At 47.2% G+C, this 13,377-nt stretch overlaps 1 protein-coding gene across 13 annotated transcripts in view; it reads right to left on the minus strand.

Moving 5' to 3' along the window:
• Positions 1-875: 875 nt before the first annotated feature.
• SPECC1 (sperm antigen with calponin homology and coiled-coil domains 1) overlaps positions 876-13,377 on the minus strand; it is a 206,548-nt gene continuing 194,046 nt past the window's right edge. For 11 of the 13 annotated variants that reach the window (XM_059878320.1, XM_010816096.3, XM_059878318.1 and 8 more), the window contains 2 exons: positions 11,843-11,902; positions 876-3,943 (listed from right to left, as the gene is read on the minus strand). In XM_059878320.1, coding sequence (XP_059734303.1) covers positions 3,854-3,943; positions 11,843-11,902 — 150 coding nt within the window. In that variant the 3' untranslated portion in view covers positions 876-3,853. The remainder of the gene's footprint in view (positions 3,944-11,842; positions 11,903-13,377) is intronic. The other 2 variants (XM_059878321.1, XM_059878322.1) reach the window with 1 other exon arrangement.

The following is a 13,377-nucleotide window of genomic DNA, read 5'->3' on the forward strand; positions in this document are numbered from 1 at the left end:
GGGCAGCTCATGCCTCAGACGGAACTCAGTATGCCTGGACCGAACTTCATTCACAGAGGGGTCCAGGCCCATAGATCAGGAACCTCCCTGCTGGACCCCAAACCATGGAAGGGGGTCAATTGGCCTTGGCTGCGACACTGGCCATCCACCAAATGTCCATGTGCCCGTGTGTGCACGCACACACCTGTACACAGGTTGAGCAGCTAGGACAATGGCAGGTTATCACACGAGGACCCTGGTGTCTTCTGGGTACAGTTGCCTGGCACCTGACTGTCCAGAGGAAGTGGGTGGTGGCTGCCATCCTGGCTCAGGGTCTGTTCCACTTGCATCAGAGGCCCCCAGGAGGGAAAGGCCAGAACCTGTCAGGGTGGGAAGTGAGGCAGGGGCTTCCCTGGAAGGAGGAGGAAGTCATGAGGCTCCTCCTGTGTCCTCTCTCCTCTCCTGTGGGCTGGGCTGGTCCCCAGACATCTGTGAACAGTGGCCTCCGAGAAGTGCCTGAAGACCACAAACCACCTGACGAATCGCTCGCATGGCATCCTGGTGTCAGAACACTGCACCATGTCCATTCAAGTTCATGTTCACCCTGCCCCCACGATCTTGGTATGACCCCCTCCTGCTTGCTCCCCATCCCTGGCGGGCCCGTCCATGCAGCCTACAGCATCCTGTGTAGCCTTGGAGGGTGGGCTCCACAAGGGGGCCATGCAGGGAAGGAGGCTGAGGGGCGTCAGGGCCCAGACCTCTCCGGTGACCCATGGCAGCTGCGGTGGAGACCACGCCCAGCAAGGAACAGGGGCCTGGAGGTGCCAGTTTGGAATGGACTGAATGGAAGTCTGGCATTTTGAGAAAACAGTAACAATAAATGTCGCTGGGACAAATTCACAATCAGACAGAAACAAAATATATTTATTAGAAATATTACAGAGTCATATGTCATACTTGGTCGTGTCCACATTTGCACACGCATCTGTCGTGTCTGGACCACGCTTGGCACTCTGCACTCCTGGCAGAAACGAGGCCGCATTCATCCACTGCACTCAGCTCGTGTGGTTAGTCAGAGAGCTGCTCAGGGCAGCGTAGGCCCAGCCAAACTTTAACCTGGCCAGAAAAGTGAAACCTGCCACGAAGCTGGGGCCACGATATTAAATATCCTTTATAAAAGGGCTTCTGAGTCCTGTCCATTGCTGCATGCCACTCTCACTTCCTCTCAAATGACCCTCAGGCTCTGGGCTGGGGAGGACTGGGGCTGGATGTTCAAAGGAGCTCGTATCTGATGATCGAGTCCTCCATCCCAGGCAGGGCACAGAGAGGGGCCTGTCCCTTGGTGGGGACAGCAGGGGGCTGGGAAAGCAGCCCACCATTCTGGGGCTGAGACCCACGGATACCGTGACACCAGGTGTGGGTCCCCTGGGGTCCTTGGGTGGTCTCAATAAAAGCTATACAACAGCTGAGTGAAGAGCAAAAACCAAAGACCACCGTCGTTTCTGAGGTGAGGAGGGACGGGCCAGGAGAGGTGTGGGTTCCCAGATGGCCAGCCCAGTGGGCAGGGGCTGTGGCACCACCATCAGCCAGGAAACAACTCAGCACACAAAGAGCCAAGGGCTTCTCTTTGTGTCTTAAAACAACTCCGCCCCTCTTGGGGATCTTGCATTTTGTGTCTATCTTGCGTATAAAAATAATGCATTTTTTTTGGAAAAAGGATCTGCAGAACCACCAAATATTTTAAATGACGAAGTGCTGGGTGGAGGAAGATGGGAAGAAACATAGATACAGTGGCCTGTGAAAACCTCAGGACAGGGAACTGGGGAGGGTGGGGTGCGCTTATGGTAAACACCATGTGTTCTCAACTTTAAAAACATTCCACACTCAACTTGTGCTCTGAGCTCCTCAATTAAAATCAGACCAAGGTGACCCCCCGCCTCTTCAGTACTGGAAGACCTGACCCCACACCAGGATGCCCAGGGCCAGACTGCCCTGCACCACCTGGTCCCTTGGGCAGGACACAGGCACGCTGTGCTCTAGCCTGCCCGCTGGGCAGCAAGGGGAATTGGGCAACCTCTCCGAGTTATAAAAATAAACTGCACATGGCCCCCTCTCTTCTTTTTAACCTGAAGTGAGCCCCCCACCGAGAGACTGCCGCAGGAGCCGATCCTAGACCCTCTCAGGAACCACAGGGCACCAGGAGCAGCACCAGGCATCGGCAACCCCTCCCGCAGAGCCTGCAGCGAACCCAGAGTAAACACAGCCACCAACGAAGCCCTCTTGGGTGTGACACCCCCTTGTGGGGTGAGCAAGGCAGGAGCAGGGGGCGAGGAGGAGGCAGACACCTGGGAGGAGACACCGGGTAACTTCCAGCAGACTGTCCAGGAAGGTGGCTCCACCTTCCACGTGAAGACACCCCACATGGTTACTGTCACCAGACTCCCCTTCCGGCGCTTCTCGGGGACTTTGAAAATACACACAACATGACGCTGGTGTCCCTTCCTGACATTCTGACCCCAGGCCGGGGCAGGTGAGGGGGTGTATGCTGTCGGGGAGCCCCCAGACAAGAACCCCAGTGGGTCACCTCTGCAGCCTGAGGGGGACGGATGGACCCTGGCGGGGCCAGTGTCTCCTCCAAGGCAACTGGGCAGGGGGGCTGAGCTCACACCTCCCAGGACAGGGATCAACAGGGCCCGGGTGTGCAGAAGGGCCCGCCTGCCCCCCCGGGCTCATAGGGTGTACTGGGCAGGGTGGGCAGCCCTGGGCTCAGGGAGTGTCAATGGACCTGGGTCAGAGGGCACTGATGCCAGCAGCTGTGGGAGCCCCCTGGGCCAGGGGGGCCTCATTTGCCATGAAATGTGCATGTATTTGCCCAGGTGATGACCTGCACCCATGCCTGCACGACCCAGGGGAGGGACTGCTCTGGGGTGGGGGTGCTCTGCAGCCACATGGGGTGACTGCACGTGCTGGGAAAGCCGATGCCCTTCATCCAGTCCTACCCCGAGCCCTCCCTGCCTTGTTCGGGCCTCCTGTCCATGCAAATTTAAGAGGCCTGGGGAAGGACTAAGCCAAAGCCAGAGCTGAGATGCTGTCTGCCCAGCACACCCAAAAGACACATCTTCAGCCTGCTTGTGCAAAAGCAGGAGGACCTTGGCCAACACAGGCCTGTCCCTTCTGTCTGAGGGACTCTTGTCAAGTTTTGCGTGTGCAAGCATGTGGGTGTGGACGGGCATGAACATGTGCAGGACGCAAGGAGCCGGTGAGGTCACAGAGGCTTTCTGTCCACTGCCAAGCACCAGTCCTGGTGTGACCACGCCCCAGACACACCCCCTCCTGTCCCTCCCAGGGGCACCGAGCACACACCCAGGGGCTCCTTTCATCTCAAACATTTGGTCTCCCACCCAGAGAATGAAGGGACAGGAGACCTAACGGTGGTGAAATCCTCTCTGGGAACCAAGTCTGTCCCCAAAAGGCAGGGCTCACGTGACTCAGAGCTGCTTGAGAGCTGACTTTGTCCTTTTGTGTCCTGCTCGGTGTTTCTGGAGGGGCTGGACTGGCAAGTGCAGAATTTTTAGAAGGCAGAAGCCAGGATTCTTAGTAGAAAGATGATGGGTTTAGATGTTTGTCGTGAGACTCAGGGCAGCTCCAGTGAACACATGGCAGGGCTCCCACAGGAGAAGGGGGCCCCTGGGAGCACGACCCCCAACTTACAGTCCATATGTGCCAGGGTTCAGGGTAGGTGCGGTGGACCCCGCTGTTTCTTGTTTGTGTGTTGGACTCGCGTGGAACCTGCCTTGGAAATCCAGACAGTGGGCGGCTGACAGCACAGACCAGGTGCGTCCAGGGCGCACAGTGGGTGTGGGACACGCAGGACCTACGTCTCGAAGTACTTGTAGATCTGGGCCACATACTGCATCACGCTCTGCCAGTCAGGCCGGTCTGTGTGCAGCAACTCACTGAGCTCCTGTGGGAGAGGGCAGAGGTCACTGGGTGCCGCCGGACCTTCCCTCGTGGCCAGCAGGTGCAGGCAACACCCAGCCAGTGCTAAAGGTGCTCAGTGGGGAAAAGAAAAGCTTTTCCTTCCCGCTTATTCAGGAGATGCTATACTTTTAGGAACATTAGACATGATCTGCTGCCCCTCTCATATTTTAACAATGAGCATTAAAAGAAAGTTCTGAAAAAAGAAAAGTTCTGAACAAAAACTAAGAGTTGTCACATGATCCAGCAATCCCACTCCTGGGCACATATCTGGATAAAACTCTAACTCAAAAATATACATCACCCCAATGGTCTAGGCAGCACTAATCACAGTAGCCAAGATAAGGAAACAACTTCAATGTCCATCGACAGAGCAATGGATAAAGAAGATGTGTTACATATATACAATGGAGTATTACTCAGCCATTAAAAAGAATGAAATAATGCCATTTGTAGCAACATGGATGCAACTAGAGATTATTACACTAAATCAGACAGAGAAAGGCAAATAGCATATGATATCACTTATATGTGGAATCTAAAAAATGACACAACTGAATTTATCTATGAAACAGACTCACAGACATAGAGAAGACTTGTGGTTGCCAAGGGGTTGGGGAGAGAGGACTGGGAGTTTGGGATTAGCAGATGTAAACCGTTACATACAGGATGGATAAACAACAAGGTCCTGCTGTGCAGCACAGGGAACTATATTCAGCATCCTGGGATAAACAAAAATGGGAAAGAACATGGAAAAGAATGTGTGTGCGTGTAACTGAATCACTCTGTTATACAGGAGAAACTAAAAGGACATTCTAAATTGGCTCTACTTCAATCAATAAAACAAAAGTTTCAAAAAGAGTCACTATGATTCCATTGTTGCGAAAGGATTCCCACTTCTCCCAGCTACATTTGAATACACACCCATGTCCTCCCACACTGTCACTGCGTACCCTGTGCTTGGTCACTGAACATTTTTCATACTCAATTTCCCACACAGCTGTGCTACGTCATTTAGCGGACATACACTGTCCAGGAGAACAGCTGTCCCATCCAAATAGCACAGGGTGTGACTGTGGTCACTTCTTTGTAGTGAGCATCTGTGCAGTACTGTTTCTGCTACTTGCGCCACAAAAGCCCTACACCAGCTAAAAGCTATTTGACCAGAGGGTCACTAGTGGCAAAAGGGTCACTAGTCACGTTTTATTTTCCCTCATTTCATTGACCATAAGCAAGCACAGGCAGAGGCCGGGGACTGACGGCGGCAGGATGGTGCTCCATCCACTGCTCAGCCAGGCTTTCCTGAAATTTGTGTCACCACACTACTCAACAATTCATCTTGGGGCTGACTGCGGATTCTTCTGTGGTCATGAGAGAATAGTAGGGAAGGTCCTGGCATGAAGATGGAAGCAGAGACACAGTGGAAAAGCAGGCTGAGCTCAGAACATCTGTTCCTGGGCAGGGACAGAACTGGCTGAGGCCTGGAACCAGCCACTTAGCTTCTGTTTCAGCATCTAAATATATTTAACTGATTTTTCTCCCTGGTGAGGCTGAGAAATCAGCGTATCATCGGTCTGAGGGAAGGGTGAAAAAGGAGCACGTGGAACATCCCACACAGGAACCTACAGCTATGTGAAAAGAGAAACAATGCATTCACAGAAGACAAGGAGGAAAAGCCTCCTTCTGTGTGCACAGACAGATGCACAAACAGCCGAAGTTCTTATAACACGAGGGTTGCTAACATGATGACACAGACAGAAGCGATAAGGAATTGTGCTCTCGGGAGGCAGATGAGCTCTGAGAAGACAGGGATGGCCTGAGAGGCTGGAGGGATGGCAAACCCCCTCTGGGGACAAGGACACGTCTTCCTGCTCAGAGAGGATTCTGAAGTCTGATCAATATTCACAGTTTTACTCAGACTGTCCTACATGCTTGAACCCGACAATAATTAAATTTTAAACTATTTTAGTGCATTGTCAACATCACGTTTGAACATGTTTGAAGAAATCAGTTAACACCTTTCAGGAGAAGACAGGGTATGTTGGATCAATAAAAATCCGATAGTGTAAGACACTTGATTCAGTAGCTAAAAACCTTCCAAAAAAAGAAAACACCAGACCCAGATGGTTTCACTGGTTAATTCTATCAAACAGTCCAGGAAGAAATAATACCAGTTCTATGCAATCTCTTCCAGGAAACAGAAGAGGAGGGGACACTTCCTCATTCATTCTGTGAAGCTAGAACTACCTCGATACCAAAAGCAGGACAAAAACATTACAAGAATACCAATTTCTCACTAAAATGTAAACACAATGATCCTTAATAAATATTAGCAAATTGAATCATGATCAAGTGGGTTCATCTCAGGAATGCAAGGCTGGCTGGACAGCCATCAATCAATAAAATTTATTCATAGTTGTTGTTGTTTAGTCGCTAAGTGTGTCCGACTCTTTTTGACCCTATAGACTGCACCCTGCTAGGCTCCTCTGTCCTGGGATTTCCCAGGCAAGAATATTGGAGTGGGTCGTCATGCCCTCCTCCAGGAGACCTTCCCACAGTGGGATTGAACCCTCATTTCTTATGTCTCCTGCATTGGCAGGCAGATTCTTTACCACCAGGGAAGCCATGTTATGTGTATTTCATTGCAATAAAAGTAATTGAAAAAAAAAAAGATAGGGCTTCTTTCCCTCAGGAGTCTAGGCAAGAACAATGGAGTGGGTTCTCATGCCCTTCTCCAGGGGATCTGCCCAACCCAGGGATCAAACTCAGGTCTCCCATGTTGCAGGTGGATTCTTCACTGTCTGAGCCACCAGAGAGGCCCAGAGATAAGCCCTATAATCAGATAAATTACAATATAACACATATGCGCTTGATAGACTATGAGTAAATTGTGCTTTAAGAGCCCAGGTTGGCATGGCTGCTCAGATGCAGGGTCATGGAGGGGTGAGATGTGGGCTCTGGAGTCAAATAGCCTCCTTGACCCTTGTCTTGGCTACTCACAAGCTATGTGCCCTTCCACGAAATTGCAGTGTTCCTCATGTAAGGAGCATCTATGTCATAGGACTTCTGAGAGGGACCATGACTCAACTCACAGAAAGTGCCTGGTACAGAGTAGTCTCTATAAAGTTTATGCGACAGCGCAGGCTCAGCCTCACCTAAGGAATCATTCTAACCTCCCTATAAAACCCTGAGCTGTGAAGACCTACCTTCCTAGGTGACCTGAAGACCTTAGTCTGTGTGAGGAGTGACCATTCTGGGGGACACACAGGCTCAGCAAGCAAGTGACACCCTCACAGACCACACGGCCGGGTATGGGCATGTCTGCCTCACCAGTGCAAACACATCCACCCTTGGAGGGCACCCGTTCTGGCTGCTCTGACAGCAGCGGCAACAAGGCCACGCCTCTTCTCTCTCCACCCTTCCTGTGATTGATGCAGTGGGTGAAATTTCTGTCTCACACTGTGGCAGGGAAGAAATGCATTCCCAACGTGGCAGGGAAGAAATGCATTCTCAACTCGGGGGAACACTGTGGTGTTTTCACTTGGAAAAACTCTTATCCTTGTTAATCCTCTAAATGTAAAAGCCTATATTTGCTAGAATATAAACATATAAGGGAATTTTTTTCCTGACTAATCTAATAATAGAACTTGACCAAAGACTTGGGATTGTTACTGCTGCCAATTCTGATTAGTTGCAATTTTAAAATGTCACATGTAATTAAATATATTATTTTTCACTGCATCTCATGATACAAAAGTAAACTTAATAATGTAGGAAGCTTCTATTTTCTTGATGGCATGAACTGGTTAAACTGCTCACAAACATTCCTAAATGTTTGTGAGATCCACGATGATGTTCGTCAGTAGCTCCTCAGAGACTTCTGTACAAATAAAATCTCTGGCTCTGATGATTAGCTCAACAAGATGATCTCATTTGCTTCCCAGCATTCACTAACTTCAGTAGTACATGAGACAAAAAAACAGGAAAAAACATTAATTTAAAAAAGCAAATATTAACAGTAACATTTCCCAGGTGGCTCTAGTGGTAAAGAACCTGCCTGCCCTTGTAGGTGACACAGGAGACGGGGGTTCGATCCCTGGGTTGGGAAGATCCTCTGGAAAAGGGCATGGCAACCCAGTCCGGTATTCTTGCCTGGGAAATCCCATGGACACAGGAGCTTGTCGGGGTACAGTCTACAAGGTCACAAAGAGTCAGACACGACTGAAGTGACTTAGCACGCAAGCATACAAAGAAAACCATATTCTGTGTAGAATATCATCTTCCAACAAGTTCTCATTATATTCAATATCTTTCCTTAAGCAAATGATCTGTGGTTACTTGTTAGCTGCTTTCGATTTGTGCTGCTGGAGAAGACTCTTGAGAGTCCCCTGAACAGCAAAGAGATTAAACCAGTCATTCCAAAAGGAAATCAACCCTGAATATTCATTGGAAGGACTAAAGCTGAAGTTGAAGCTCCAATACTTTGGCCACCTGATGCAAAGGGCTGAGTCATTGGAAAAGACCCTGATGCTAGGAAAGATTGAGGGCAAAAGAAGGGGATGACAGGATGAGACGGTTGCAAGGGATCACTGACTCAGTGGACATGAATCTGAACAAGCTCTCAGAGACTGTGGAGGGTAAAGGGGCCTGATGTGCTGCAGTATATGGGGTTTAAAAGAGTCCGACATAACTTAGGGACTGAACAACGACAACTCCCTGGCTGTTTAGTGTTTCAGAAGATAAATCAGGTTCCTGCTACTCCATCCTCGCCAGACATTAAGTCCCCCCACTTCTTTTTAAATTCTCTAGACTCGAGTTTGCACAATAGGGACATCTGTTTCTCAAAGGTTCAGTGGAATTTGGGCGGACTCGTATTTTTTTGTTTATGTGTGTGTGTGACTATATTTAAAACAATGAATTGCACTTCTTTAATGGCTAAAGTTCTAGTTCTTTCTCTGTGCGTTTTGGAGAAATAGTTACATTTACTATTTGAAGAAATATACTTATGTATATATTTTAAAAACTGTCTATTCTGTCAAACATGTTAGGATAACACTGTTATAACTATAGTATTAAAATTCCTACGATAGTTGTCTTTTTCCTTTTTTCCCCCAAAATTTTATTTATTTTTTATTTTGGGCTGTGCTGGGTCTTCGTTGTCATGCGGGCTCTTCTCTAGTGGTGAGTAAGCGCTCCTTTTCGTTGCCATAAGCAGGCTTCTCATTGTAGCGGCCTCTCTTGCTCTGGAGTATGGGCTCTAGGGAGTGTGGGCCTCAGTAGCTGAGGTTACTGTGGTGCATGGGCTTAGCTGTCCCACAGTACTGGAATCTTCCTGGCCTAGGAATCAAGCCGATGTCTCCTGCATTGGCAGGTGGATTCTTTACCGATGAGCCACCAGGGAAGCCCCTGGTCTTTTTCCCTTTTCATTTCACCCTCTGAGGGTTACACAAGTATATCTCTCACTGTACTGCAGCTGAGATTTTCCTAATCACTGAACATGTTTTTAAACGTTTATTGGCCCTTTGTGAGTTGCCTATTCCAGACTTTGATAGTTTTCTACTGCTGCTGCTGCTGAGTTGCTTCAGTCGTGTCCGACTCTGTGCGACCCCATAGACAGCAGCCCACCAGGCTCCCCAGTCCCTGGGATTCTCCAGGCAAGAACACTGGAGTGGGTTGCCATTTCCTTCTCCAATGCATGAAAGTGAAAAGTGAAAGTGAAGTCGCTCAGTAGTGTCCGACTCTTAGCGACCCCATGGACTGCAGCCTACCAGGCTCCTCTGTCCGTGGGATTTTCCAGGCAAGAGTACTGGAGTGGGGTGCCATTGACTTCTCCAAGTTTTCTACTAGGTTTCTTTTATTATTGGTTAGTGCAAATTATTTGTAGATGATCACTTTGCTTTTTCTGCAATTACGTTACAATGTGTCTGGATGGATGTTTTGTATTATTTATCCTGTTTGAGATTCCATTAAGAATCTGTGGTCTTTCATCATTGTGGAAAAATTTCAGGCGCCACTTTTTCAAATATTCTCTCTCCATGTTTTCTTTCCTCTACTTCTGGAATTCCCACTGGCCATGGGAGTTGGACACGGTCTGATTTTATCTTCCATGCCTCTTAAGCTCTGTGACAGACACTATCAGTTGGTCCCAACCTCTGTTTCCTTTGCAGGCGTCCCACTAAAGAGGATGAGAAACGTTGTATGTTTGCCCTCTCAAATCCCTTTGCAGCTGGGGTGGCCACGCAACAGAGAACTGCCACAGAGCTGGAGGGCCTCTCGGAAGCCTTTTGGTTTCCTTATCAAAGGGGGATGTCAGGCACTCACTGTACCCCTTCCTCCCCACTTTTGGCCCTACAGATGGGAGTGATGTCTGGAGCTTGGCAGCCATGTTCAGCTATAGAGAGACAAATAAGAGGACAAAGAACCAAGAAAGTAAAGACACTCTGTGGGCCTTGATTACATTAAGCAGTGAACCATTCCTGAAACTACAAAAAAAAATCTTTATGGTTGAAGCAACCGTTAGTTGGGTTTTCCATTTCTTAAAGTTGAAAACCTATTAATAAAACCCCTATCACATTTTCATCTTAAAATCTCTGTTATATGTCCTGGGTAATTTCCTGTGATGTATTTTCTGGTTCAGCAGTTCTCTTTTCTGCTGTATCCAATCAGGTTTCAATCCAGCTGTGGTTTTTACTTTCAAATTTTAAATTTCTACTTGGCTTTTTTCAAAATCTTAAAAAAAAAAATAAAACCATGTTCCTTCCTTATGATTTTTATTCCTTCTCTGATCTCCAATATGTTTAAACATAGTCTTTTGAGGTCTCTTTCTTATTGTTTTATTATCTCAAATTCTGGTAGATGGTCCTATTGTTCGTGGTGCCTGCTGACTAGATAATTTTCTTTTCTTTGTTTAAATTTTATTGGAGTCTAGTTGGTTTACAATGTTGTGTTAGTTTCAAGTGTACAGCAAAGTGATTCAGTTATACATGCACATATAGTCATTCTTTTTCAGAGTCTTTTCACATATAGGTTATCACAGAATACTAAGTACAGTTCCCTGTACTGTACAGCAGGTCCTATTGTCAAGTAGATCATTTTCCCGACTGCTTTGTAATTTTGAATTGTGAATGTATTTTCAGTAGCCTCTGTACTCCAGGCCACAGAGCTTCTGGCATCAGAGACACTATAAACTAGTCACTGCTTGCAGCAGATCTTATAAATTTGGACTCAAAACCTCATCTGGCCCAGCTTTTCCTTCCTTCCCTCCAAGAGATTTTGTGGGTTTTGGCCACTAAGAAATCCAAGGTAGAGACTGAGCTTCCTTATCACCTCCCTGGACTGGCAGGTAGCAATTTTTATCTCCCCTTCACTAAGAAGATCAGCGTTTGGGGAGCCTTGGTTCTGTCCAGGGGTCTCAGGCCCAATGCTCTGGTTACAGGAGCTCAGTGCCAGGTCTCCTGCCCCTTCATGAGCACAAACCACAGCCTACACACATTGGAGGCCCTTTCCCACTGCCCCAGTCCCACCCTGGGGTGGCCAGAGTCCAGCACATGCCTCAGGACTCTGGTCTTCACTCCTCTTTTAATTTCTGGCATCTAGTTATTTCCCGTTCCTTCTTCAGAGATTGGCTGTGTATTGATATTTTAAAAATTACATCGTATTCATATTTCCAGGGCTTTAATGATAATTCAGTCTAGAACTGAAATTTATGCACAGCGAAATCTTCACTGAAAACACTCTAAATCACATGTGGTCAGACCAACTGTACACTTTTATATCAGGAATCATGAGTAATGGACTTCATTGCTGTGAAGATTATTTAGTAGACGGCATAAAGTTCTTTCTCATGGGATTAAAATATCACATGGATACAAAGGGGGACACTCACCAGGCTGGGTTTGATGCCTACACTTTCAGCTGCTTCAAATGCCAACAAGAGATTTCTTTTCTAGGTTAAAAGTCAAACAGAATGAAATTATCAGCCAAGAATATATAGCTTTTGTTAGCAATAAACACCAACTGACACTCCCATATAGATTATCTACTATTTATAAAACACTAGTGTTGAAGTCAAGTATGCAGACAGTGGTCTCAGTTTAAGGGGGAAAAAAGAAGATTAACAGATTACCACTGTCACTAAAAAATAACATTATTGATTGATTCCTGACCATCAAAGATACATTTTTGTTAGTTATTTTTTACTTTGTCAATATTTAGGACATACACATTCTGTTGTATATCAATTTGTTTAATCATGGTGCTGTATCAAAAATTATCAAAGTAATATACACATAGTTAAATATAATCACATGAAAGACTTCCTTGCCTCAATCCTGGACCTTGGGAGAATGATTTTTCGCTTCTCTCTTTAATTTCAGCGACTTCCTTCATTTCTCTGTACCTGCTGACATCACTGTTTCTTCCTTCCTTCTAAATATTTATTTATTTGGCTTAGTTGCAGCACTTGGGATCTTTAGTCGCAGCAGGTAGGATCTAGTTCCCTGACCAGGGATTGAGCCTGGGGACCCCTGCTTTTGGAGCTTGGAATCTTAGCCACTGGACCACCAGGGAAGTCCCACCATTTTCTTGATTTCTAAAATAGTGGCATGACCTTCTAACTTCCTCCTAAGTTAAATGACTCAGGAATCATGCACCTCTCTCTTCCCTTCATTCTAGTCACACAGCTCACGTTCGCTCCCTTATTAGTTATGTTTGTGACTTTAACCAGTATCCTCAAACCATCATTTCTTGTCCCATCGGTTACGAATGACAGTTCCCGACTTCACTTGGTGTGATGAGTAGGACTTTCCCTTGCCTTTCCTCCACCTAGTCATGTTCTGAACTGCTCAAGCTGATACATTTGGCTTCCTTCTCCTCAACCACACTGAAGTGTCCGGCACCCTCTTAACAGGACGACTCTGAAGGCTGAAAACAACAAGGGGTATTGGCACAGCAGCTGGGATCACATTCCTCGCCCCAGGTTCCAGAGTCCCGATGCTGTGCCACTCAACACATTCTTTCCAAAGGGTTTTCCTCTTTGTAACAACCAACAGCTCAGAACCACACCACATTTCGGTGTGCTCCAGACCTGGACCTTGCCTTTCTTCAAGTCTGTTTTCAGTTCTGCTTGTCTGGGACTTTTCTTGCTGGGAGAACTGTGTCTCCTTCTCTACTTCTGGTTTCTTATCTTCCTATGGCTTATAATCCATGATATTCTCTTTATACTAAAGTGACTTTTCAGATTCTGATTTTGATAGGTTTTTACAGGTGGCACTACTGATAAAAGAACCTGCCCAAAAATTCAAGATTCGTGGGTTCGATCTCTGGGTCAGGAAGATACCCTGGAGGAGGGCATGGCAACACACTCCAGTATCCTTGCCTGGAGAATCCCATGAACAGAGGAGCCTGGTGGGCTACAGTCCA

Source organism: Bos taurus, chromosome 19 (genome assembly GCF_002263795.3).
Source record: "Bos taurus isolate L1 Dominette 01449 registration number 42190680 breed Hereford chromosome 19, ARS-UCD2.0, whole genome shotgun sequence".
NCBI classification, from domain to species: Eukaryota; Metazoa; Chordata; class Mammalia; order Artiodactyla; family Bovidae; genus Bos; species Bos taurus.